Source organism: Lepus europaeus, chromosome 1, assembly GCF_033115175.1.
Source record: "Lepus europaeus isolate LE1 chromosome 1, mLepTim1.pri, whole genome shotgun sequence".
Lineage (NCBI taxonomy): Eukaryota > Metazoa > Chordata > Mammalia > Lagomorpha > Leporidae > Lepus > Lepus europaeus.
In genome coordinates, this window is record NC_084827.1 from 1,470,151 (window position 1) to 1,497,456 (window position 27,306).

The following is a 27,306-nucleotide window of genomic DNA, read 5'->3' on the forward strand; positions in this document are numbered from 1 at the left end:
ACATGCACTGGTTTGTGTCCCTGTTGCTCCACTTCCAACCCAACTCCATCCAAATGGCCTGAGGAAAGCAGCGAAAGGTGGCCCAGGTGCTTGTGGGAGACCTGGATGAAGTTCCTGGTTCCTAGCTTCAGTCTGGCTCACCCTTAGCCAGTGCAGCCACTGGGGGAGTGAACCTGTGGATGGAAGTTTCTCTCTCTCTCTCTCTCGATGGAAGTTTTTCTCTCTCTCTCTCTTTCTCCCTCTCTTTGTAACTTTCATATAAATAAATAAATCTTAAAAAAAAAACAAAACTCACTAAAGTGGGGGGTGTCAAAAGAGATCAATGTACACACAGAAATCAGTAAATCAAAGCCACAATTGAGATAACATTTCATGTTCTGGAGGATGGCTGTCCTAAAAAAGACATACATTTGCTACAACACTCTTGTATCTCAAAAATATCATGCTAAGTGAAAGAAGCTAGCTGCAAAAGGCCATAATGTGTATGTTTCTATTTATGTGAAATGCCCAGAATAGAACAGTGGACTAGTAGTTGCTGGAGGCTGGGGCAGGGGGGTACAGTTACGGGAAATGACTGTTAATGGGCACAGGGTTTCTCTCTGGAGTGATGAAACATAGCAGTGACGGCTGCACAGTTCTATGCACGTACTAAAAACCATCAAACTGTACACTGTAAATGTTATGTGCTTAAAGCTGTCAAAATGCAGATGGAAATGGGGCTGGCATTGTGTCTCAGCAGGTTAAGTCACCACCTGCAACACCCACATCCCATTTGGGTGCCAGTTCAAGTCCTGGCTGCTTCCTTTCCAATCTAGCTTCCAGCTAAGGTGCCTGGGAAAGCAGTGGAGGATGGCCCAAATCCTCGGGCCCCCGCACCCATGTGGGAGATCCAGATGGAGTTCCAGGCTCCTGGCTTCGGCCTGGCCCAGCTCTGGCTGTTGTGGCCATTTGGGGAGTGAACCAGTGGCAGTGGATGGAAGATTTCTCTCTCCCTCCCCTGTCTTTCCTTCTCTTCCTGCCTTTCAAATAAGTAAATAGGTCTTAACAAAAAAAATACACATGGAAATCAAAGTCTTCAGACATTCAAACAATCAGCTGGAAGGTAATAACACAACCAATCAATTGGAAAGAAATTATTTGTAAGAGTTAATAACGGAAGAGATAAGAGATGTATATAAGCTATATATAGAACACTTTTAAACATTCCTAAAAATGCATAGAAAAACAATACATGGGAAGAAAACATAAATTTAGAAAGATTCAACCTTATAAAGATGTTAATTCCCCCTAAGTAATTTATAAATATAATGTGATCTCCATGGAAATACCAATAGGCTTTTTTGATTCTAAAGTTCATACGGAAAAGCAAACATGAAGAATAACCAGGAAACCACTTAAGAGGAAAAGCAATGAGAGAGAATTGGCCCTTTAAAATATTAGAAGAGAATATAAAGCTGTAAAGTAATTAACAGAACCAATGGAAAAATAGACACAGTCCAGAAATAAGCCTCCAAACATGTAGAATTTAGTGCAGGATAAAGCAAACATTGTGATACCATGGGGGAAATACAAACTTTTATACAGATGTTGATATAAAGTTATATCCAAACCTCAAAACAGACAGTAGGATAAGCAACCAAATGAACCAACATAAGAATGGGAAAAATGAAATTACTGAAGTCCACAAAGCAACTTGCACATATGAAGTAGGACTGACTCTGACTCAAAAGAGAGAAGCCATCGAAAAAGTTCAGTTTGATTGCATAAACCTAAAGCACTTCCAAAGGAGAAAACTTCACAACTTCATAACTCATATCAAAGATAATATACACAGAGAATTTTACAAATTAAAGAAAAGGTTGGGGCCAGCACTGTGGTGCAGCAGGTTAATCCTCTGCCTGCAGCACTGGCATCCCATATGGTCGCCAGTTCTAGTTCCAGCTCCTTCTCTTCCAATCCAACTCTCTGCTATGACCTGGGAAAGCACTGGAAGATGGCCCAAGCGCTTGCGCCCCCACCTGTGTGGGAGACCTGAAAGAAGTTCCTGGATCCTGGCTTAAGATGGCTCAGCTCCGGCCGTTGCAGCCATTTGAGGAGTGAACCAGTAGATGCAAGACTTTTCTCTGTCTCTCCTCTCACTGTCTGTAACTCTACCTCTCAAATAAATAAAATATTTTTTAAAAATTAAAGGTTAGGAACATAGTGAGAAATGTGTAAAGTTCAAAACATAATTCATAAAAACAATGTTAAATGATATTAAATAAATAAAAGGATGTTGAACATCACCTATAACAAAATAAATATAAATTAAAACTTGAATGAAATACCACTTCTCATCTATCAGCAATAATTTAAAAGTCTGACAACAGATTCTGTGAACGGGGTTCTAGGGGACCAGGCACTTTTATATATTGCTTGTGGGAGTGAAATATGGTACAAACCCTACAGGAGGAATGTGTCAGTATCTTCTAAAAGTTACAGATATACTTATCCTTTGACAAAAACCTGAATTCTAGAATATTCCATGCCGAAGATGTGCCTGCAAGAATGAGAGCTGACACGTCTGTCAGAGGATCTATTATGAATGCCTTGTAAGTAGCAGAGTGGCAGTGTTTGTGGCTGTAGAAAGACTGAAGACGATCCACACGTACCAGCAGGGAGAGAGTTCCAGAACGTATTATTGGGAGAAAAATGTAAGATGTAGAACAATATGTATGGTAGGTTACCTTTTAAATAAAATAAGAATATATATACACACACACGCTCTGTACAAAGACTCAAGGGTTAAGATACCACAATGAAAACAGTTGCCCATGAAGACACAAAGCACAGAGGTCATGAATTCACTGTGTATGCGTTTCTGTATAATTATTTTAACTTTCAAACATAAAGAAATGTAGACAGAATAATCCAACAAAGTCCTATATACCCATCATCTAGCTTTAACATCTTTATAGTTTGGAACTTTGAGTCATATAAATCCATTATTTACCATAAAAAAGCTCAATTAAAAGTTTTCTTAAGGCCGATGCCACGGCTCAATAGGCTAATCCTCCACCTGTGGCACCGGCACACTGGGTTCCAGTCCCCGTCGGGGCACCAGATTCTGTCCCCATTGCCCCTCTTCCAGGCCAGCTCTCTGCTGTGGCCAGGGAGTGCAGTGGAGGATGGCCCAAGTGCTTGGGCCCTGCACCCCATGGGAGACCAGGAGAAGCACCTGGCTCCTGTCTTCGGATCAGCACGGTGCGCCAGCCACAGCGCGCTGGCCGCGGCAGCCATTGGAGGGTGAACCAACGGCAAAGGAAGACCTTTCTCTCTGTCTCTCACTCTCTCACTGTCCACTCTGCCTGTCAAAAAAAAAGTTTTTTTAAACTGAAAAGAAACTATACGCTATGGCCCTAACCTTCAGTGTCACACTAGTGATACAGTCTCTCTGGGTAAGAATTTATTCCTAGGGACTTCAGAACATATTTTAAATACATATCCTTCATGGGATATATTCTAAGAATAAAACAAAAATACAGAGAAATGTTAAAGCTTAATTTTTATTATATAAGTACTGGTATTTCAGAACTATATCCCTTATAGGTTGAAGAAATAAAGATTTTCTGTATAGGAAATAAGAATTACAATGATAGAGCTGAGGATAACATGTGAACACTGTTTCCTGGCTGTGTCTACTGAAATACCCTGAGAGCCGGTCACCTCCATGACGGGAACCTCCCTGACGCCCGCCTGTGCTCTCTCAGCACAGATGCCATCGTCCAGCAGCTCTGGAAGGCACAGGATGAGATGGGGGCATTCTGCACCAGGAGGCAAGAAAGCTTTTCCAGAGTGCAGAAGCCCAGCTGAGAGGCTGCAGCAGCTTGCTGGAGTTATACTAAGGGATGATGCTGAACACACACCACACCCAGTCAGGGAGCACTCACGGCTGCACGGCGAAACAGAAAAACAGAAAAACCCACCCATCACCATCTGAAGTAGTTATTACACAACTCCTAACTTTGAAAAACAGTCATTAGAAGGAAAGTATTATCAGAGATCCGGCCATCCCAGTGGAACTCGCATCACGGTCACCAGAAAGCCCCACCTGATGGGGGAAGCCCTACTGCAGAAGTCAAAGAGTCAGGAAAACATGGCACCAAACCCAGGGAGAGTATGATCATCTGATGCCGACACCATTAAGTAAATGGTCTGCACACCAAAGCTACACTGCACAGATCACTTTCTGTTAACAAGGCGAACGAGGCGGACAACGCCGGGCTGTCACAGCCCCCGGCCAGGGATCAATCTTAGCATCTCCAAGAGTGGTCTTTTCCAGTCACAGTGCAGGAGGCAGAATCACCTCTGGTGTAGCCTAGTGAGAACAATGAACTTGAATCCAGCATGCCCTAGATACAAGAAATCAGAGGATGGAGAAATCAACCCCACGCAGCTAGCAGGAGACAGGTTCTTTGAGCAGCAGGTACATCCCTGCACTAAGGGCCTGTATGGATAAAAAGACGAAGAGGAAGTCACAAACACAGGGCATGGTCCTGGATCAGATATTCATTTCAGCAAACCAGCTTCAAAGGCTATCTGTGGGCTAATTATGGAAATTTGCATATGAACTTGACATTAAATGATATGAACTTTACTACTGAAATACAAAGTTGGAAACTGTTAGCAGAAACAAGCAGATTAGAAAGCAGTAATGGCCGGCGCTGCGGCTCACTAGGCTAATCCTCTGCCTGCGGCGCCGGCACCCCGGGTTCTAGTCCCAGTTGGGGCGCCGGATTCTGTCCCAGTTGCTCCTCTTCCAGTCCAGCTCTCTGCTATGGCCCAAGTCCTTGGGCCCTGTACCCGCTTGGGAGACCAGGAGAAAGCACCTGGCTCCTGGCTTCAGATTGGCACAGCACGCTGGCCGCAACGCGCCGGTCGTAGTGGCCACTTGGGGGGGTGAACCAATGGAAAAGGAAGACCTTTCTCTCTGTTTCTCCCTCTCTAACTCTGCCTGTCCAAAAAAAAAAAAAAAAAAAAAAGCAGTAATACATATCATTTTTATTTTTTAAAAAACTGCATGTATCCATATATGGAAAAAGAGTATATGGGGGGAGGTAGGGAGCGGTTTACTTGCCTTTATGCTTTAATTTCCTCTAATGCACTAATAAATACATCAAGAAAAAATAAGTTAAATAAGGTTTTAAATTCCACCACTAATCTACAAAAGGCCATCAAAGAGGTGACATGTCACCTTTCTAATATGCCAAGTGGCCTGTCCATCCCCAGACAGCAGCAATACTATTAACAAACAAACAAACACAAACTAGTGTGACAGCTCAGGTCTTGAGAGCAGGAATGAGAGCAAAGGCAACCGTAAATGGGCACCGAAATGCCTCCTCAAGCATTAGCCTCCACTTCCTGGCTTGAATACCTTACCAGCAACATCCCAAAAAGCTCTAGGAGAAAACGGAGGCCAACAGGAGTTCACACAGCACGAGAAAGCCTGGGTCCACCTGTTGGCAGAGCAGCTACCTCAGTCACCCAGCGACACTTGTTCACAATGGTGACTTCTGTTCGAGGCATCACCGTCCATTCCAGAAGACACACTGCATACTCTAAAAGGTGCCGGGTTCCTCTAGTACGACGTCACACACAAAAACCTGTATCACCAAGACGATGCTGTACAATCACTGATTATAAGCTGTAGGCCATGTCCACAGGATGTGTGACAGCAACACAACGAGGAACACAAACACCCACAGACGCGTCCGTCTTCACAGAGCTAGGCAGGCAGAGACGAACACACCCAGAGAGGTAGCTGGAAACTAGGAAGGATAAGGACAGGTGCTCTGAGGTTAGAAGAGGGGTCATGGTTTACACACCAGGGCCAGAGGTGCCTCCTGCAGGAAGCAACACTTCCGGTTTGACTGTACAATGAGCAGAACAGCCAGACAAGTGGAAGAGCATTGCACATGGGGAAGCCTGTGTGTGTACAAGGACCCTTGAGTGGGAAACGGCTGGGTGCCATCACCCTACTCAAAGAGGCCAGGATGTGGTAAAGAGGGAGGATGACTAGTGCCAAACGGGAATGAGAAGTAAGAGGGACTGTGACGTCCCCGACGCTGTCCAGGACCGGGGACTGCAGTCGGAGCATGCTGGGAAGCAGCTGGACATCTCAAGTGGGAGAGCGATGAGATCCACTCTACACTTAGTATCACGGGGGGAATCAGCGGGGAGGCTCAGCTCAGCCTGGACAAGAGATCCAAACGGCAGCCTGGGGGCCTAACCGGGCTCAGAGTCTGGTTTCACTGGAACACAGCCCCGGCTACTGTGTGCTTTCACTCGACAGTTGAAGAGTTAAGTACATGCACCCAAAACCACTTGGCCTGTACCTCTGTAGAAAGTTTGTCATGGTGCTCACACTGTGGCATAGCCAGTAAAGCTGCCAATTGCAAAACCAGCATCTCGTGTGGGCACCAGCTCAAGCCCTGGCTGCTCCTGTTCCAATCCAGCTCCCTGCTAATGTGCCAGGGAAAGCAATGGAGGATGGTCAAAGTGCTTGGGCCCCTGCACCCACATGGGAGGCCCAAAAGAAACTCCTGACTCCCAGTTTTGGTCTGGCCCAGCCCCAGCCATTGTGGCCATTTGGGGATTGAACCAGTAGATGGAAGACTCTGTGTGTGTGTGTGTGTGTGTGTCCCTCTCTAACTCTTTCAAATAAATAAATTAAAAAAAAAAAAAAAAAGTTTGCTACCCCTCAGGCTGAGGCTGACAGTGGAGACACAAATGGAGGGGTTTGTGTTAACACACTCCACCTTCACTTCTCACCAATTCTGTGACTGTGAATTCACCCACTTAGAAAACTTGTTTGCAACCGCATGGTCAATGTGCAGAGCACTTTCAGGCGTTCCCACACCTGCAGAGCAGAAGAAGGTCAGTTGTGCTGCCCACCTGCACACGCGACCCCTGCGCTCCTACTTCAGCTGATACTACAAGCATCCTTTAAGCAACCTATTCAGTGCCACATTTTTTTACATTTTTGTTTAAAATGGCCCCAAGCCCAGGCCAGGCCGGTGCTGTGGCACAGCAGGTAAAGCCACCACCTGCAGTGCCGACATCCCATATGGGTACCAGTTCAAGTCCCAGGTGCTCTACTTCTGATCCAGCTCCCTATTATGGCCTGGGAAAGCAGTAGAAGATGGCCCAAGTCCTTGGGCCCCTGCACTCAAATGGGAGACTAAGAGGAAGCTCCAGACTCCTGGCTTCAGATCAATGCAGCTCCAGCTGTTGCGGCCATCTGGTGAGTGAACCAGTGGATGGAAGACCTCTCTTTCTCTCTCTCTCTACAATTCTGCTTTTTAAATAAATAAATAAATAAATCTTGAAAATAAAATAGCCCCAAGCCCACAGTGCTCAAATACAGTCTGTGTCCCTAAGCAGAAGAAGGCCGTGCTGTGCCTTCCGAGGAAATATGCGTGCTAGACAAGCTCACATGGGCTCCTGGCTGAGCTCAGTGTCAGTGAGTCAACGACATATTAAAATAAATTGTCTTGCAGAAATAAAATAAATAAATAAATAAATAAATAGTCTTGGGGCTGGAGCTGTAGCGCAGAGGGTGAAGCTGCTGCCTATGATGCCTGCAGCCCCATCGGAGAGCCAGTCTAAGTCCCAGCTGCTCTGCTTCCAGTTCAGCTCCTAGGTCCTGTGCCTGGGAAAGCAGAGGAGGATGGCCCCAGTGCTCAGGCCTTGGCCATCCGTGTGGGAGATCAGAGTGGAGTTCTTGGCTCCTGGCTATGGCCTAGCCCAGTCCTGACTATTACAGCCATTTGGGGAGCAAACTGGTTGGGTGAGATCTCTCTCTCTTTCCGTCATTCTGCCCTTCAAATAAATAAGTAAAAGAGAAAGAGAAAGAGAGATGGCGAGGAGGGGGAGGAGGAGGGGGGAGGGAGGGCGAGGGAGCAGGAGGGAGGGAGGGGGAGAGAGAGGGGGAGGGGGAGAAGGAGGAGGGGAGGGTGAGAGGAGGAGACACAACACAGCATGTGAAGGGAGCTGTCAGGCACACTGCTGGCTTTGTGACTTGAGAGCTCAGGGAAGTCCAGGCACAGACACAGCCTGCAGGTCACTGAAAGCTTGGCGGTAGAACGAGAGCGGAGCCCAGGCGTGAGCTCAGCCAGGAACTCTGTCGCTTCCCTCGTGAGCAGGTGGTTACTTTAAATCTTTATTTAGTGGTATGCATCCAGAACCCAGCCAGTGCTCAAACTCCTCAAACTAGTAAATCTACTTGGGAGAATTCAGATAACCCTTGATCTGCACAACATTACCCTGAGGAATAAGTTGTGATGTAAAATTAGGACTAACCTAAACATTCGAGGACTGTTTACACTGATGGTATTTTCCACTACATGTTCTAATCTTAGACATTTCAACCTCTCCAGAAGGCTGATAAACATCCTCTTCTTTTTCCTTCAAGCTTTTTTTAAATTGATATCTAAAAACTGTATGTAATCTATGGGATACCATGAAATGTTTCAATTTACATTCACAATATATAACGTTCAAATCAAGGTAAACTTAACCTATCTTCTCAAACATTTCTTTTTTTTTTTTTTAAGCTTTAATTATTTATTTGAAGGGCAGAGTCAGAGAGAGAGAGAGAGGGAGACAGAAAGGTATCTTTCATCAGCTGGTTCATTCCCCAAATGGTTACTACAGGTGGGGCTGGGCCGTCTGAAGCCAGGAGCCTGGAATTTCATCCAGGTCTCCCATGTGGGTGGCAGGGGCCCAAGAACTCAGGCCATCCTCCACTGCCTTCCCAAGTGGATGTTCAGGGAGCTGCATCGGGTACCAGTGTTGCAGGCAGAGGCTTTCCCCACTGCACCACAATGCCAACCCCAGTTACTTCTTTATGAGAGCACCGAAACCCTCTTTTCTAAATACAGTAGAGCATCATTATCTATGGCCACCCTACACAACACCAGAGCTTCCTCCTAACTACAACTGAGCAGCCATTAACCAACTGTCGCCAGCCCTCACTCTCCCTTCAAGCCTTTTTTTTTTTTAAAGAATTATTTATTTATTTGTTTGGGGCTGGTGCTGTGGCATAGTGGGTAAAGCCGCTACCTGTGGCACCAGCACCCCATATGGGCATCGGTTCTAGTCCTGACTGCTCCTCTTCTGATCTAGCTCTCTGCTATGGCCCAGGAAAGCACTAGCAGATGGTCCAAGTGCTTGGGCCCCTGTATCCACGTGGAAGACCTGGAAGAAGCTCCTGGCTTCTGGCTTCAGAGCAGCCCAGCCCCTGAGCACTGTGGCCATTTTGGGAGTGAACACTGGATGGAAGACCTCTTTCTCTCTGTTTCTGCCTCTCTCTGTATCTCTTTCAAATAAATAACCTTTTAAAAAATTCATTTATTTATTTATTTGAAAGGCAGAGTTAGAGAGAGAGAGAGACAAAGATACCTTTCATCCACTGGTTCACTCCCCGAATGGCCACAATGGCAAGGGCTGGGCCAGGCTGAAGTCACGTACCAGGAGCTTCTTCTGGGTCTCCCACATGGGTGGCAGGGATCCAAGCACTTGGGCCGTCCTCTGCTGCTTTCCCAGATGCACTCTCAGGGAGCTGGATTGGAAGAGCAGCCAGGCCGTGTCCTGGCACCCACTGCAGGTGGACACTTAACCTGGTATGCCACAATGCTGGCCCCTCAAGCTTTTTTAAAAAGTGGATTATTTGCCTTTATCTACTAAAACATCAGCTGCTCCAGGGCAGGGGTTTTATGCATTGTATTCACTGCTATACACTCAGTGCCTGGAAGAGTCCCTGGCATGTTGAACGTGCTCAATAGATTTTTGTTGAATTTCATGTTTTACTCGAGTAGAGTTTATGGTGGTGGAACGGTGTGCGATGAGGAGACACCCGGAGCGTCTCTGCATTGCTGTCACGCTGTCCCATCACTGTCTGTCTGACCAGCTCTCCTTCCCCTGCACCGCCTGCCGAATGCTCAGACCACAGGGCCCTGGATCGGGCTCACCTGTTCGGTGAGGGGTCTGTCAGCGTGCCAGATCGGAAGCTCTGGTTAGTCTTCGAACGTGGGAGAGCGGGCCTGTTTGCTGCTCCCAGCTTGCAGGCCTGACTGTGCTATGTCCACCACTTTACCTTTCAAGAAAAGCAGCAGAAAGCAGCTTCGCACATTTTAGAATACTTATCCAGATTTTGACAGAAACAAAGTCCATTCATATTTAGGAGAAAACGGACAAATTTATAATTGTATTTCCTTGCCCAGGAAGGGACTGGGAAGACTCCATGATGCGGCTGTGACCAGGAGGTCACCACTGTGAGCTCTGGATCCAGGCTGCCGGGGCGGACCCCGTCCTGCGATGACAGGGCTGCCTACCCTTCCCGGCCTCTCTGGATCCAGGCTGCCGGGGCGGACCCCGTCCTGCGATGACTGGGCTGCCTACCCTTCCCGGCCTCTCTGGATCCAGGCTGCCGGGGCGGACCCCGTCCTGCGATGACGGGGCTGCCTACCCTTCCCGGCCTCTCTGGATCCAGGCTGCCGGGGCGGACCCCGTCCTGCGATGACTGGGCTGCCTACCCTTCCCGGCCTCTCTGGATCCAGACTGCCGGGGCGGACCCCGTCCTGCGATGACTGGGCTGCCTACCCTTCCCGGCCTCTCTGGATCCAGGCTGCCGGAGCGGACCCCGTCCTGCGATGACTGGGCTGCCTACCCTTCCTGGCCTCTGCAGGACACAGTGGAACTGGAGCTCACCTGAGGCACTGCTCCAAGAATTCAGTGAATTCAAGTCTGTAAAATCTCAGCACAGAACTAGCGTGGCCAGGGCGCTTCACCTTTTCACATGCTTTCCCCTCAGAGGCCTTAGTTATGCTCAGTGGTCTGTTTTACTGTTCAAGAGGGTTCTCTGGGGGTAGGGCAGGGTGTTGCGATGCAGCAAGCTGACTGCTGCTCTGAGCCCCTACCCTTATCCCTTATGCTGGATCTGAGTTCTGGCTAGTCTGCACTTCTGATCCAGCTTCCCGCTAATGCTCCTGGGAGGCAGCAGATGATGGCCGAAGTACATTCCGGCCACCTACGTGGGAGTCCTGGATGGAATCCCAGGCTCCTGGGTTAGCCTGGCCCAGCCCCAGCCCCAGCTGTTTGGGTGTTTGGGGAATGAACCAGCAGACAGAAGATCTGTATGTGTTTCTCTTCCTCTCTCTGTCACTCTGCCTTTCAAAGAAATAAATAAATCTCTGGAAAAAAAAAAAAAAAACAACAACAACAAAAGAGGGCTTGTGGCTTGGCTGTCCGTCACCAGAGCCCTCCCACAATGCCAGCTCTTAGACTCCCTCCCTCCTCTGACCCTGTCTGATGACAAGGGGGCAGGCAGATGGGGCACGGAGTGTCAGGGACATTTATGTCTGGGTTACTTACACCCTAGCATTATAGGTCTCCAGCTTGGTTGCCTCTTCTCCAGAACGGATCCTAGATGTGTCTTATAGGGATGGGGGGTGTGTGTGGAGGGGTTCAGTCTTGCACCTTCCGCTGCATGGTGTGTGGACTGCTCGAAGTAGGAAGCAGGCAGCCTGCCCGTCAAGACAAGAGCATGCTCTGGCCTCGGGTGAACTCGGGTTCAAACTCTGGCTCTACCAATTACTGGTTAGGAGACTTTGGAAATATCTCTAAGCCTCAATTTCCTCTTCGGTAAATGAAGAAAATCACAGAGCACTTAACTGTGGCTAATACTAAGATGCTACTGGGAGAATGCAGTCTGGGTCCGGGCCCCCCCTGCAGTCCGCCGGCTCTGGGAGAGCTAAGAAAGCAGCTCCTGCGCTGCCTGACCTGCCCCAGACGCCAGACGGTGGGGCTGGACCTGCACGTTCCTGTGGCTCTGGAAGCCAGGGACGAAGGGCACCGGGGCTGTGAATAATGCTAATGCCAGGCCTCTGACTCTCACATGCCCAAGAAAAGCTGATTTAAAACCATCTGATGTTCAGTATTTAGTGGCTGTTTCCTTCTGAACTCAGTCCTCCTCAGGAAACAGGCCTCCTGAGCTAGGAGCTAGGGATGGAGCCCAGCATGCCTCTTTCTTAAAGATTTATTTATGCATTTGAAAGGCAGAGTGACAGAGGAGAGGCAGATCTTCCATCCACTGGTGCACTCCCTGGATGGCAAGCACGGCTGGGGTTGGCCAAGCAGGGCTGAAGCCAGGAGCCAGGAACGCCATCCAGGTCTCTGCCATGGGTGGCAGGGACCCACATACTTGGGCCATCTTTTGCCACTCCCCGCTGCATTACTAGTAAGCAGTCAGACTGGAAGCAGACCAGCCGACTCAAACCAGTGCTGCTGTATGGCATACAGGTGTCCCAGGCCAGGGCTTAACCCTCTGTACCATAATGCCAGCCTTGTCCAGCATGCTTTAATAAGACCCCCAGGTGACTGCGGCTCAAAAAAAGTGGATGAATCGCTTCTCCAGAAAATATCCCTACACAAATATACCCCAAAGAGAGTTCCAGGTGTACATCCACATGGACCCTCATACCTGCAAGTACAGCAGGGCAAATTATACACCGAGTCAAAGGAATGAATAGGTGGGGAATGAGATCTGCCCTTGTAGGGAGATAACCAGTGGGTGTGAGCAGACAGGAAAGAGGCCATTCAGGATGAACGGCAGAAGCCACGTCCACCACGGCCCAGACCCACACGGAGGCAGGAGAAGCCACGGTACCACGGCCCAGACCCACACGGAGGCAGGGGAAGCCACGTCCCCCACGGCCCAGACCCACACGGAGGCAGGAGAAGCCACGGTACCACGGCCCAGACCCACACGGAGGCAGGGGAAGCCACGTCCCCCATGGCCCAGACCCACACGGAGGCAGGGGAAGCCACGTCCACCACGGCCCAGACCCACACAGAGGCAGGAGAAGCCACGTCCCCCATGGCCCAGACCCACACGGAGGCAGGGGAAGCCACGTCCACCATGGCCGAGGCCACACAGAGGCAGGAGAAGCCACGTCCACCACGGCCGAGGCCACACAGAGGCAGGAGAAGCCACGTCCACCACGGCCCAGACCCACATGGAGGCAGGGGAAGCCACGTCCACCATGGCCGAGGCCACACAGAGGCAGGAGAAGCCACGTCCACCACGGCCGAGGCCACACAGAGGCAGGAGAAGCCACGTCCACCATGGCCCAGACCCACACAGAGGCAGGAGAAGCCACATCCACCACGGCCCAGACCCACACGGAGGCAGGGGAAGCCACGTCCCCCACGGCCCAGACCCACACGGAGGCAGGAGAAGCCACGTCCCCCACGGCCCAGACCCACACGGAGGCAGGGGAAGCCACGTCCCCCACGGCCCAGACCCACACGGAGGCAGGAGAAGCCACGGTACCACGGCCCAGACCCACACAGAGGCAGGAGAAGCCACGTCCACCACGGCCCAGACCCACACAGAGGCAGGAGAAGCCACGTCCACCATGGCCAAGGCCACATAGAGGCAGGAGAAGCCACGTCCACCACGGCCCAGACCCACAGAGAGGCAGGAGAAGCTACGTCCACCATGGCCCAGACCCACAGAGAGGCAGGAGAAGCCACGGTACCACGGCCCAGACCCACACAGAGGCAGGGGAAGCCATGTCCACCACGGCCCAGACCCACAGAGGCAGGGGAAGCCATGTCCACCGAGGCCGAGCCCACACAGACAGCAGTCAGGTGTACCAGGTCCTCCGTGAGGCTTCCTGAGTGGGAGGAGCAGACTAGCGATGGAGCACCTAACAGGCAGAGTCAGTTTCATCAACTGTGCCTCACTAGGCAACCATAAACACAAGGCCAAGGTGAGGAGGGAGAAATGGAGCGCAGACAGGAAGCCATCGGCGGCCATCGCCTGTATAGACAGCAAACACTGTAAGCAAGCTGCCTCTGCTGCCCAATTTTCTGAAGCAAGCTGTCCCCTCACGAGGGCCCCAGTCCTGGACCTCACGTTGTCAAGACCCCAGCCACACCCTCCCCCAGGAGAGAAGAGTCCAAGGATGGGCACCCACTCTTCCAGACCAGTCTCCGCGTCCCCAGGGCTGTGGGATTCCCTGTCCCAAAGGCCTCACACCTGTGGCCAGGTACTTTCCCAGGGCCTATAGGTACAAATGTAGACCTGGAAGGTGGCAGAAAGCATCTGTAGGTCCAAGGAAAGGCGGGGGTAGTCATGGTTTGGACATGAAGCAGAGAAAGAATGGGACAGGTGGCAGGCTGGGGGACTTGTATTACACTCCTGCCCCAGGACCCCGAGTCAAGGGAAGCCTGCCCCCAGCTTGTGTGAAGGTGTGTGTGTGCTAAGGCTACCAAGGGACACGCACCTCAACTGAAACGGGGCCAACACCACACTGAGAGGCATCAGCAGGATCCTCTCTGGGGTCAGAATGCCAGGTCTGAGGACAGAGGGGGACCTCAGGGGTCAGAATGCCAGGTCTGAAGACAGAGGGGGACCTCCAGGGTCAGAATGCCAGGTCTGAGGACAGAGGGGGACCTCCAGGGTCAGAATGCCAGGTCTGAAGACAGAGGGGGACCTCAGGGTCAGAATGCCAGGTCTGAAGACAGAGGGGACCTCCAGGGTCAGAATGCCAGGTCTGAAGACAGAGGGGGACCTCAGGGGTCAGAATGCCAGGTCTGAAGACAGAGGGGGACCTCAGGGTTAGAATGCCAGGTCTGAAGACAGAGGGGGACCTCAGGGGTCAGAATGCCAGGTCTGAAGACAGAGGGGGACCTCAGGGGTCAGAATGCCAGTTCTGAAGACAGAGGGGGACCTCCAGGGTCAGAATGCCAGGTCTGAAGACAGAGGGGGACCTCCAGGGTCAGAATGCCAGGTCTGAAGACAGGGGGGACCTCAGGGTCAGAATGCCAGGTCTGAAGACAGGGGGGACCTCAGGGGTCAGAATGCCAGGTCTGAAGACAGAGGGGGACCTCAGGGGTCAGAATGCCAGGCCTGAAGACAGGGGGGACCTCAGGGGTCAGAATGCCAGGTCTGAAGACAGAGGGGGACCTCAGGGTCAGAATGCCAGGTCTGAAGACAGAGGGGACCTCCAGGGTCAGAATGCCAGGTCTGAAGACAGGGGGAACCTCAGGGGTCAGAATGCCAGGTCTGAAGACAGAGGGGACCTCAGGGGTCAGAATGCCAGGTCTGAAGACAGAGGGGACCTCAGGGGTCAGAATGCCAGGTCTGAAGACAGAGGGGGACCTCAGGGGTCAGAATGCCAGGTCTGAAGACAGAGGGGGACCTCCAGGGTCAGAATGCCAGGTCTGAAGACAGGGGGGACCTCAGGGTCAGAATGCCAGGTCTGAAGACAGGGGGGACCTCAGGGGTCAGAATGCCAGGTCTGAAGACAGAGGGGGACCTCAGGGGTCAGAATGCCAGGTCTGAAGACAGGGGGGACCTCAGGGGTCAGAATGCCAGGTCTGAAGACAGAGGGGGACCTCAGGGTCAGAATGCCAGGTCTGAAGACAGAGGGGACCTCCAGGGTCAGAATGCCAGGTCTGAAGACAGGGGGAACCTCAGGGGTCAGAATGCCAGGTCTGAAGACAGAGGGGACCTCAGGGGTCAGAATGCCAGGTCTGAAGACAGAGGGGGACCTCAGGGGTCAGAATGCCAGGTCTGAAGACAGAGGGGGACCTCCAGGGTCAGAATGCCAGGTCTGAAGACAGAGGGGGACCTCCAGGGTCAGAATGCCAGGTCTGAAGACAGAGGGGGACCTCAGGGTCAGAATGCCAGGTCTGAAGACAGAGGGGGACCTCCAGGGTCAGAATGGCAGGCCTGAAGACAGGCGGGACCTCAGGGTCAGAATGCCAGGTCTGAAGACAGGGGCGACCTCAGGGGTCAGAATGCCAGGTCTGAAGACAGAGGGGGACCTCAGGGGTCAGAATGCCAGGTCTGAAGACAGGGGGGGACCTCAGGGTCAGAATGCCAGTTCTGAAGACAGAGGGGGACCTCAGGGTCAGAATGCCAGTTCTGAAGACAGGGGGGGTCCTCAAGTTCTGGTTCTGCCAAAGCAAAGGATGACTCTTCACTGTACTTTGGGAAGTCGGTTTTTTAAATCCATGAGATGCCTTAAACTGTGAAGCTCATCACAGTTTTACTGGTTTCTCTCCTGTGATGTTGTTGTTGTTGTTGTTAATGAGTAGCTCGTGGTGACAAGCTGTGAACTTTCTTAGGGAAACATTAGGAACAACTTCTTAACAGAGACTAACTGCTGGAGCCCAGGGCACTGTGGCCCTGCTCTCCTTCGGAAAAAGGGAAGTACGCCCTCAGGATGGGCTCAGCCCTGCGCCACGGGCTGCGAGGGGACCGCGGAGGACCAACGCTCAGCAGCTCCCTTAGGGGTCTGGGCCAAGGGGAAGTGGCTCTGGCAGCATCCCAGAACTCACCGACACCTGGAGCTCCACCGCGTCGTGCAGTCCAGTGAGCTCCACCCGTGTGTTCTAGAGGGTTCCGAGAATTCCATGCACACTGCTGGGGGGCAGGGGTTTGGGAGAGCCCTGCTCACACTCCACCTCTGTGCAACACCGGGCAGCCTTGTCACTGCTCTGTGCCTGGGCTTCCTCTGTGGCAGAGGCTGGACATCACCACGTGAAGCCCCCAGGGCTCTGCCGCGACCCTGTAAGAGGCAGTGGGAGGTGAGCAAGCCTCCACAAGGCGAAGGTGCTGTAGAGAAACAGAAGACAGCTCTCCACAGCCAGCCTCACCCAGCAGCACACTGGGGATGCGCAGGAAAAACCAGCGGTACTCAACTTTTTTTCTCATCATCGTTCCCTGAACCACACAGTGTAACAAGCATTTACACTACACAGCACTTGTAGGATCAGGTATTACAAGGAATATGGAGGTACTGCCTCATTTTATATAATAGACTTAAGCACAGATTCTGGTATCTGTGGGTCTTCCTCATGGATACCAAGAGACGATCATAACTCTCCTTGTACTGCCAATGCCACCAAGTTCTCCTGATCCTAAACCACTGCCATAATGTACGGAGAGGAAAGAGAACAGGAAGAAACACTGACCGACCCCTGGACCAGACGCGCTGACAAGAGCCCTATGGCACCCTTTGCGGCCTGACAGCGGCCCACCCGGCTCCCTGGTGCCCGACTCCCCCACACTACCCAGCCTCTCCGCAGGGCTCCCTCCAGCTGCCTCCTTCCTTCTACCATACCCAGGCCTGTAAAAATTGCCTTGTTCAAGTAGCATTTTGATGTTATCGGCCCCTTCTCCACACCATAAAATGTCTCTTGAATTAGAACCCCTTTTAAACCTTTCACCATTCTCATCTGCTGGTCTATTTTGTGCCTTACCACTCCAGCCAAGCAAAAATTACTTTGCAAACGAATTCCATTATGCACTCTCCTTACTCACCTTGTTAATCCCGCACTAGAGCTTTGACTGCCCATTGTCTCTCTACACAGGAATATCTCATTTACCCAGCTTCCCTGGAAATAAGCTGATCCACAAAACTCATCTATATCAATGAGTTCCCCCTTCTACCAGGAACTTAACCCTTTATGCAGCCTGAAGTCAAGGTGTAGTCATACAAAAGAGTTTGTTTTACACACTTTTGCTTTTGTAGTACATGAGAGAAACTTCTTGTTCAGTTAACGAATGTGGTGAACACTGACGAGGCTCCCTGATGGTACAGGTCCTTAATGAGCACCAGAGTCACACGGTGCTGTGGCTGCAGGTACAGAGCTTAGGGGACTCAGCCTGGCCCAAGTGTTTCCTCCGCATACTCTTTTTATCTCAGTCAACTTCTTGCTCTCTCACTGTCACAAGTCCCTCTGAAACTCCCTTTCCTCCCAAAGACCCTCCTAGCAGCTTGGATCCTGGTGAGTGGATGTACTTACACAGAACTCAGGAGGGTGTATGTAGCTTGCTATCTTTCTGCAAATTTGCAAGAATGCCCATGCTGGTTTTTGTCAGAGCCCTAGAAAGTCGTCATAAGATTAAAAAAAAAAAAAAGAAAGAAAAAAAAGAAAGAAAGAAAAAACTGGGGCCAGCATTGTGGTGCAGAGTGTTAAGCCACGGCCTGCAACACTCACAGGCCATATCAGCACCAGTTTGAGGCCCAGTGCTCCACTTCCGATCCAGCTCCTCACTAACGCACCTGGAAACGCAGTGGAAGATGCACCCATGTGGGAGACCCAGTCCAGGCTCTCAGTTTCAGCCTACCCACATAGAACCCAGGAGCCAGGCATTTCATCTGGGTTTCCCAAGTGAGTGTAAGGGCCAAGCACTTGGGCCGTCTTCCACTGCTTTCCCAGGAGCATTAGCAGGGAGCTGGATCAGTACTGGAGCAGCTGGGGCTCGAACCAGTGCCCATAAAGGATGCTGGCATAGCAGGCAGCTTTACCCACTATGCCTCAACACCAGGCCCATAAATAAATCTCAAAAAAATAAATAAAAAAAAATTTAAAAGAACATGCTTCCAGAGGCCGGCACTGTAGCGTAGTGGGTCAAGCTGCTGCCTGCAGTGCCCGGCATCCTGTATGGGCTCCAGTTCGAGTCACGGCTGCTCCACTTCCAATCCAGCCCTCTGCTATGGCCTGGGAAGGCAGCAGAGGATGGCCCAAGTCCTTGGGCCCCTGCACACATGTGGGAGACCTGGAAGAAGCTCCTGGCTCCTGGCTTCAGATCCTCACAGCTCTGGCCGTTGCGGCCAACTAGGGAGTGAACCAGTAGATGGAAGACCTCCTTCTCTCTCAATCTCTCTGCCTCTCCTTCATTCTCTGTGTAACTCTTTCAAATAAATAAATAAATCTTTAAAAAAAAAAATGCTTCCACAACTAGCAACAATTCAGAGTTGTCCAAATCTCCATCCATGTGACTTTTAACAGGATTCCAGGAACAAGCACTGTTAAAAACCGCTTCTTCAGTGCTAAAACACTGGGAGTCCTACATAGAACGAATCACTTTTCTTGTGATACGTCCTTGGAAAAGTCATCTTGTGCTGTGAATAACAACTCTACAGGTCAAGTCATTAGGGAAATACTGGTATGGGGGAAAATGATAAAAACATACAAACAAGTCTTTTTCATTTGGCTGCAATCTATAACTGTGCACCAGAAGCACTTCCCCATGCAATGTCACTAAAGGTTCTCCAGCAATCTCACTGCAGGTGGACAGAACTACATGGGGGCGCCCCCGTCAGCTCTCACAGTACAGCGCACGCTTTCTGTGACAAAGGTTGTATAAAGTCCACAGCACCAGCACATGCAGAACAGTCAATCTTAACTTTGGTGGCATTTACTTAATCAGAATCTACTAGGGCAAAAGTAGTTAGGGAAGAACTGCTAAAACAGACTGCTTTGGAAAACCCTACAAGTTTGTTAACTGTTGACTTTAGAAATAAGCGGCTTGTAAAACCACAAAATTACTTTGCAGTTTTGAAGGTTTGCTGCCTTTTTTTTTTTTTTTTTACTGGCCTGCTTTCTGATGGAAAAGTTATCCCTCAAGAAACACACAGGTAGGGGCTGGCGCTGTGCTGTACTAGGACGCTCCACCTGCAGTGCCGGCGTCCCAAGTGCGAACCGGTTCAAGTCCCAGCTCCTCCTCTTCCGATCCAGCTCTCTGCTGTGGCCTGGGAAAGCAGTGGAAGATGGCCCAAGTGCTTGGGCCCTGCACCCATGTGGGAGACCCAGAAGAAGCTCCTGGCTTCCATCGGCACAGCTCTGGCAGTTGTGGCCATTTGGAGAATGAACCAGTGGATGGTCTCTCCATCTCTCTGTCTATAACTCTGCCTCTCAAATAAATAAATAAATAAATCTTGAAAAGAAAAGAAAAGAAAACACAGGTCACCACAAGGCTGTCCGCTGCTTCCTCTGCCTCTTCCATGGACTCCGGACCAAAGAGGGGAAGGACCGCCCCTGGAAGTCTGACTTGTAACCGCTCTCCTAAACACCTAGCTCACTCACCCCGGGAAGCCGGGAGAGCAGGTATGGGTCCTGCTGACTCAAGAGCACAGACGTTGACAAACTGCCCTCTGTAAAGCCAGACAGGCGACACTGCTGGTATCAGGCTGCACCTGCACTCTCAGGGCTCTCGCACCTCTGCCCTCCGTATCCAGTCTGTCGGATCTGGGGTCGCGAAGACTCGGGAGCGGGGAAGCAGACGGGTGAAAGCCAGAGTGCCCAGAGAGGCAAGCAGGGTGGCTCTGTCGGGCTGAGGGTGCCACAGGGGCTGCAAGAGAAACGAAGACTTGAGGCTGAGGCGAGTGCAAGCTGACCTTGAGTCGGCAAACCAGGGGTGCGGGAGCAAGTCACTCCCCAGATGTAGTAAAAGGACAGCCAACTCACCCAGATTTACGAAGCGGCCCCAGGTTGAAGGAACCGCGCAGCTGTCGTGGGGGACACAAGATGGATCAGAGGTGGTTCTTGCCCTCCAGGGGCTCCTGATGATGCAAGAACCCTGCAGTCTTTCTCCTGCAGGAGCTGAGCTGCATGGCGACTTTACTAAGGAGCTGTACTCAGTTTTGTTTTCTGAGAGCAGCTGCAGAGTTCACAGGCGATGCCCTCAGGAACACAGAACAGGCACTGTAAGGCAGAGGCTTGGAAACCCAGCCAGCATCTGCAAGCCCACGAAGGGTCCAGAGAAAGGCAGTGAGCGAAAGAAAGCAAGCTCCAACAACGGCAGGCGAGCCCGCAGCCAGGGCTGGGAATCTTGCCGCTGGTCAACGGAACACTGGAACTGGTCACTGAGGGAGTTCTAGGGTCCTTTCCCGGGGAAAATGTTGTAATGAACCGAAGGTGCCAAGTCCCAGACAGGCACCCTCCTGAAGGCAGGCGTAAGCCACCTCTCCCCTGAGCCCACCTCCTGCTCTGGGGCTCCACGCTCCCGGGGCAGAGCCGGCTCCTCTTCTCCCACAACTTCTTGAATGAGCCACTCTGGGTAAGCAGCCCCTGAACGCTGCTGGGTGACCACTCGATCTCTGTCCCCACCAGGAGGAGCCACACCGCCACCTACCAAGAACACAAGACCTCAGCAGGGCGGCAAAGCCAACAGCCACGTGTGGGTGCCAGCGGCCCATGTGCAACAGAGCCGGTAACAGTAAATAGGGAAAACACCAAGTCTCCAAGCCACAGCCCACAGCCGGTGTGTGCAAATGAGAAACGTATTTGCATTGACAAGGATGCAAAATGTAAGTCATGAAAAGAGGAAGACAGAATCATCTGCAAATGAAAACTAGCAACACCTAAGAAATTTCTAAGGAAATTCACGAGTACTTTCTACCTACAGAAATACCTTTCTGAGTCCAAATAAAGAAAGTATTTAAAGAGAAATGGAATCTTTCTTTTACACCTTAAGAAAATATAAACATATAAAAAGAACTGTCACAAAAAAAAAAAAGAAACAAACAAACTCCACTTTGGGTCAGACCCATGGCCCAGTGAGTCCAGGGCTCAAAGTCCTGATTTTCACCACCCACAGTCCCTGAGCTCCCGGAGGACAGCGGCCACGGCCATGGCCCACCTTGGTCACTTCTTCAAGCCAAGAACCTACCACGGGGCTTGCACACAGCAACCCTCCAATGAAGGCATTAAAGACACACCCTGATCCCCGGGGCTGGGGAACAAGGGAGTCCATGTGGGGCTGGAGGGGGCACAAAGCACAGCCTCAGTGGGGTCCCCATCACAACCACCACCATGAAGCTCTGTGAGAGGAAGGAACTGCCTCCCGTCCAGGCCTGCAGTCTCCTCTTCTTCCCCCAACAGCGTACTGCTATGTGAAACGGAGCTGTTACGAGCCTGGGCCTTCCAAGTTCACTCCGTACAGGTGGTTATGTAAAGTCTGCTGACATCTTTGATAGCAATCCCAAGCGCCTGGATTGTCATAAGACTTCCAGAAAGCCCTGGCAAATCCCATGTGCAGAGAACAAGAAAGATGCTCACATATCACATGGTCTCAATCATCACTGCTTGGTTCCACGCAGACCTCCCAGGTGGTTCCCCCAGACAGGTCTCCGTGGGAGGAAGGAAGAGAGAAACGAGGAAACAGAAAACCTAGAACATGAAGAGCAGGAGCAGCTGTAACTTGCACGAAGCTCCCAGTCTCCTTGTGTGGGAAAGCGATGTTGTATGCACGAGGACGCAGACCCTGGTGGTGCCTGGCAGGGGCCTTGGGGAGCCACTCCTGGGCGCTCCCTCACAGGGCCTGCCGCCTCCTTTAGGAATGGATCCTGGTGCGGGGCGAAGGCTATCTGTCCTCCCTGGGGATGCCTCCCAGGGCACAGCTGCCGCTCCTGAAACTCCGCTCTAGCGGTCTGCTGCCACGTCTGTAAACGACATAGAAAGTGCCCCTGCAGAAGAGAAATCCTCCACCTGAGACCAGCAGAAACTCCGTGGGAATACAGAACCTGGAAAGGTCACAGAGGAGTAAAAAAAAAAAGGGTTCTTTCTTCTGTGGCTATAGGGGGTTTATTGTCGCCGGTGCCCAAACTGGAAAGGGAATAGCAGGAGATTAATAATTGAAATGTTGCTATTATTGGTTTTCTAAACTATGTGTTGGTTATTCTTTCCCCAGAGTCATCATGCCTATCAGCAGCTCAGAAGATAGAGGGATTTAACACACACCGAGAGAGCCTGCGACTGCCGACCTCACACACACACACTTGTTTCTTTCTTTTCTTTTCTTTTTTTTTTTTTTTTTTTTTTTGACAGGCAGAGTGGATAGTGAGAGAGAGAGACAGAGAGAAAGGTCTTCCTTTTTGCCGTTGGTTCACCCTCCAATGGCTGCTGCGGCCAGCACATCGTGCTGATCCGAAGCCAGGAGCCAGGTGCTTCTCCTGGTCTCCCATGCGGGTGCAGGGCCCAAGGACTTGGGCCATCCTCCACTGCCTTCCCGGGCCATAGCAGAGAGCTGGACTGGAAGAGAAGCAACCATGACAGAATCTGGCACCCTGACCGGGACTAGAACCTGGGGTGCTGGCCCCGCAGGCGGAGGATTAGCCTGTTAAGCCACGGCACCAGCCAACACACACTTGTTTCTAATGGAGTCCACACACAGGCCGGTGTGGCTTTCAAAAAATCTCAGAGAAGTTAAGTAGCGTGCCCAAAAATCACACAGCTAGATCCAAACCAGTTTCCTCTGGTTTAAGTATCATACCACTCTATCTAGAATCAAGGAAAACAGTATTTATGTTTACTCATTTTTAAAAATATATAAAACATAGGAACAGATATTTTGGAGCTTGTGTTACCAAATTCTCCTTTTTAAAATCTTTATTCATTTTTATTTGAGAGACAGAGAGAGGAAGACACAGACAGACACAGAGAGGTCCTCCACCTGCTGGTTCACTCCCCAAGGGCCAGCGACCCCCAGGGCTGGACCAGGCCAAAGTCAGGAGACTAGAAGTCAACTCAGGTCTGTCATGTATGTAGCCAGGACCCAAGTACTTGAGTCGTCCAGGGGCCATGTTAGCCGGAAGATGGAAGCAGAAGCAGTTTGGAACTCGAACCCAGGCACACCAACAAGTTAGGTAGGTGTCCCAGGCAGCACCTTAGTCACCGTGCCAAATGCCCACCCTCAAATTATCGTGAACGGAAGACGACTCCGAATCTCATTTCCTGGCAGGCACCGTGGTAGACAGCTGTCTACCAGGCCTGATGATGGTGGGTTTCAGCAGGACAGGTCCTGGAAGTCACACTTCAGTGTTCACTCACATAAGCTAATTCCTACAGACACCACACCGCAGATAGGGTAAGACATCATTAATGGGGCCGGCGCTGTGGTGTAGCGGGTAAAGCCCCCACCTGCAGTGCCAGCATCCCACATGGGCGCTGGTTCAAGTCCAGCTGCTCCTCTTCTGATCCAGCTCTCTGCTACGGCCTGGGAAGGCAGTGGGAGATGGCCCAAGTCCTTGGGCCCCTGCACCCACATGGGAGACCCAGTGGAGTCTCCTGGCTCCTGGCTTTGGATTGGCACAGCTCCTGCCATTGTGGCCATTTGGGGAGGGAACCAGCGGATGGAAGCTCTCTCTCCTCTTTGCCTCTGCCTCTCTGTAACTCTGCCTTTCAAAAAAATAAATAAGTCTTAAACAAAATTAAAAATAAAAAGACATCATTAGCTGGGAATTTAGGTCCCTGTAACTCTGAACTCACGGCAATACAGAACTTTGTGATTGGCCTTTGGACTACATATTTAAAAAGCCTTGCTAAGCAAGTTGATGGAGTAAATACAATTGCAAGGCAAATATCTAACCTTCTAAAGAAAATAAACCTTTTTAAAATAAGTTTAACTTAATCAGCACTGAACCAGGCCACAGAAAACTAATGTGCTATTTATAAACCTACCCTTAAAGCAAGCCCTGGAAGATCAATCACACTTTGCCACTCATTAATTCATACTGTCAAGTCCACCTTGCTGGTGCAGCCGCTCAGCCTAGCAGTTAAGACACCCAAGCACCTGGGCTCCATCGCCAGCTCTGACTCCGACTCCAGCTTCCCGCTAATGCAGACCCCAGGAGGCTGCGGCGATGGCACGGTAATCACCTGTGGCATCCCGGCCACGCACGCGGGACGCCTGCACTGCACTCCCCCGTCCCGGCTGCAGCCCCAGCCCTGACCTCGCCTGGAAGCGGCAGGCATCTGGGAATGAACGAGTGGATAGGAGCTCGCTCTCTGCCTCTCAAATTAAAGCAAATGAAATATTCTTTTGTTTCAAAAACAGCGTTTCTGTCTAAATGTGGCAGTTCGGCATGCTCCACTGAGCATCCAGGCCTTCCCTGGGTATTCCGACCTGGCGTGCTCGCACCTAGTTCAGCAGTGCCGCCTGAAAGGCCTCTGGAGGGGGATGCGATTCGATTTTTAGAAGCTCGAAACCACGTTCCTGGAGAATTCCACAGGAGAAGCCCCGCTCGCTCGGGACGTACACAGGGAGCCTGTGTGTTGGGACTGGGATCTGGTAACAACCAGGTTCACTGAACGCAGGGACTGCCAGGGCAAGCAGAGGCGGCGGCCGAAGCACTGCCCGGCGCAGGTCCCAGCAGCCCAGCCCCCGTCTCTCTCCCGCAGACCCCGGCCTGGGCTCTGGCAGAGTGAGGCTGGGCTGGTGGGACCAGAAGACCAGGAAAAGAATGAGAAAGACGCCCAGAGCCGGCGAGTACGGCAGAGGATAACCAAGAGCACACGGGGACTGAGGGAAGCCTCCCCGCAGAAAGAGGTGATCGGGAGACCCGGGGCCAGGGAGCTGGGCCCCTGGACAGCCCGCTGACCCTCAAGGCGGACCACCCCCGCGCCCACGGCGCGGCCTCTGGTGCCAGGCACCGCAAGGACCGCGCGGGAAGAGGGGCCCGCGCTCCACGTGCAGGCACGGGCTCCGCCAGGCTGGGGATACACCGGGCCGTGTGCTCCCGCTCCGAATCCAAGGCCAAGTTCCTTCTCCGGGGCTCCCGCGGAGCGCCCAGCAGAGGGAGTCTGCCGGAGGTGCTCCGCCCGGAGAGAGCTGCTCCCTTCGAACCCCGGAGACAGCGGCAGCATTCACCGAGCCGGGCCCTGGGCGCCGGCGGACAATGAATGCCCGACCCGGGTCCCCCCAGCGCCCGCGCGCCCAGCGCGGCGCAGCGACCAGAACCCGCGTCTTGTTTTGTCCCACGGTTAAATGGACCTTGTGTTCCCCGGAATCAAAGAGGAAAGCCCCTGGAATAACATCTCTCTGTTGCCTTCTAAACAGCCCCTTTGTTTCTAAGAGAGTCCGAAAAAAAATATTTACAGTTGATAGGTTATTTACAGCCTCGCTCTCCAGGGCCTGACGGGTAACTTTATTCCACCCAGAAACCCAATTCACTCGGGGCCCTGGAGCTAACAGCAGATTTTCTTCCCAGATAAGTTTCTTTTTAACCCCCCTCTCCTCGGAGAGAGAAAACCGCTCGTGCGACCCGTGTGCCGCTCAGCACGGCGGCGGCCGGGGCCAAGCAGACCCCCGCCCCTCCGATTTGCCATTTCATCCGCAGGCCACCGAGCGACACCGGCCGGACTCCCGCTCCAAGCGCGCAGAGGCTGCCCCGGCCACGACCCCGCCAGAGGCTCCGGGAGCGCCGGGCGCACGCCGGCCCCGGTCCCTCCTCCCGGCGGCACACGAAAACACCTCCAAGTGCAAAAACTTAGTTGCTCCGGGTCTGCCTTCCGGCCGGGAGCTGACAGCGCGCAGGCGGCCGCGGCGCGAGCGGGGGCGCGGCCCAGGCAGCGCTCGCGCCGCGCGCGCCCTCCTTTCTTCCCGCAGCCGGCGGGGTCGCCGGGCCCGCGCCACGCCAGGTGAGGCGCAGCATGCGGGCGCCCCCCGGGCCGCCCCCTCCCCGCGCGCCCGGCCCGGCTCATTGTTCTGCCCGGGGCCGGCGGGGGCTTGGCCCTCGGTGCCCCCGCTCGCCCGAGGATAAAGGACGCGGGGTGGGCGTGAGAGCGCCGCGCAGGGCCGCCGCCGGGCAGGGCAGCGACGGGAGCGCCTCCCGGAGCAGCGCTCTCCGCAGGGGCAGGCCGAGCCGCAGCCCCTCGCCGGCCGCCGGCGCCCCCTCCCCTCATTTTCCGCGGGCCGGAGCCCACCCTCGCGCCCCCCGCCCCACCCCCGCGCCGGCTCCTGCTCCCCCTGCAAACGAGATCCCGGCCAACGCCGGACCCCGGCCCTGCGCCGGGCCCGGGAGCCCACCGCCCGCAGTCCGAGGTGGGGGCGGGGGCGCCCGGCGCGGGGCCGCGGGCAGAACAAAGCTGCGGGGGCCGCGGCCCGCGCCCCCTTACCTTCGTACACGGGGGCCATCGGGGCCGGGCTGTCCGCGATTCATGGCAACGGAGAAGCGCAAGCGGCGCGCGAGCTCGGCCCCCTCAGCCTCAGTCGGAATCTGCCATCTTGAGCCTGTGTCTCCGCTCTCGGCGCCGCCGAGGCCGCCAGCGCCCGCATCACCGCCTCGCTCGGCCGGCGCCGGGGGAGGGGGCCGGGCGCGCCGCCGCCGCCGCCGCCGCCGCCGCCGCCGCCGCCGCGGCCCGGGCCCTGCGTGAGGGGCGCGGGCGGCCGGGCGGCCGGGCGGGCTGAGGGGCCGAGCGGCCGCGGCCCCCGAGCGGGTCCGCGGAGGGCGGGAGCCGGGGCGGGCAGCGCGGCCAGGGCCCGGCCGGGGCTCAGCTCAGCATGGCTGTGCGGGGGCTTCGGCAAAAGTTGCCCGGGCGGCGGGGGCGGGGCGGGGGCGGCGGGCGGGGGCGGGGCGGCGCGGCCGGGCGCGAGCGGCGAGCGAGCCGGGAAGAGCCCCAGGGAGCCCGCGCGCAATCGAGCGCCGATGGCACGGATGCGAGGCGGGGACGGCCGAGCCGAGG

At 53.0% G+C, this 27,306-nt stretch overlaps 1 protein-coding gene across 2 annotated transcripts in view; it reads right to left on the minus strand.

Annotated features, from left to right (window-relative positions):
* HIPK2 (homeodomain interacting protein kinase 2) overlaps positions 1-26,880 on the minus strand; it is a 227,212-nt gene extending 200,332 nt beyond the window's left edge. For both annotated transcript variants that reach the window (XM_062216225.1, XM_062215397.1), the window contains exon 1: positions 26,740-26,880. In XM_062216225.1, the coding sequence (XP_062072209.1) occupies positions 26,740-26,758 (19 nt within the window). In that variant the 5' untranslated portion in view covers positions 26,759-26,880. The remainder of the gene's footprint in view (positions 1-26,739) is intronic.
* Between the last annotated feature and the right edge of the window lie 426 nt (positions 26,881-27,306).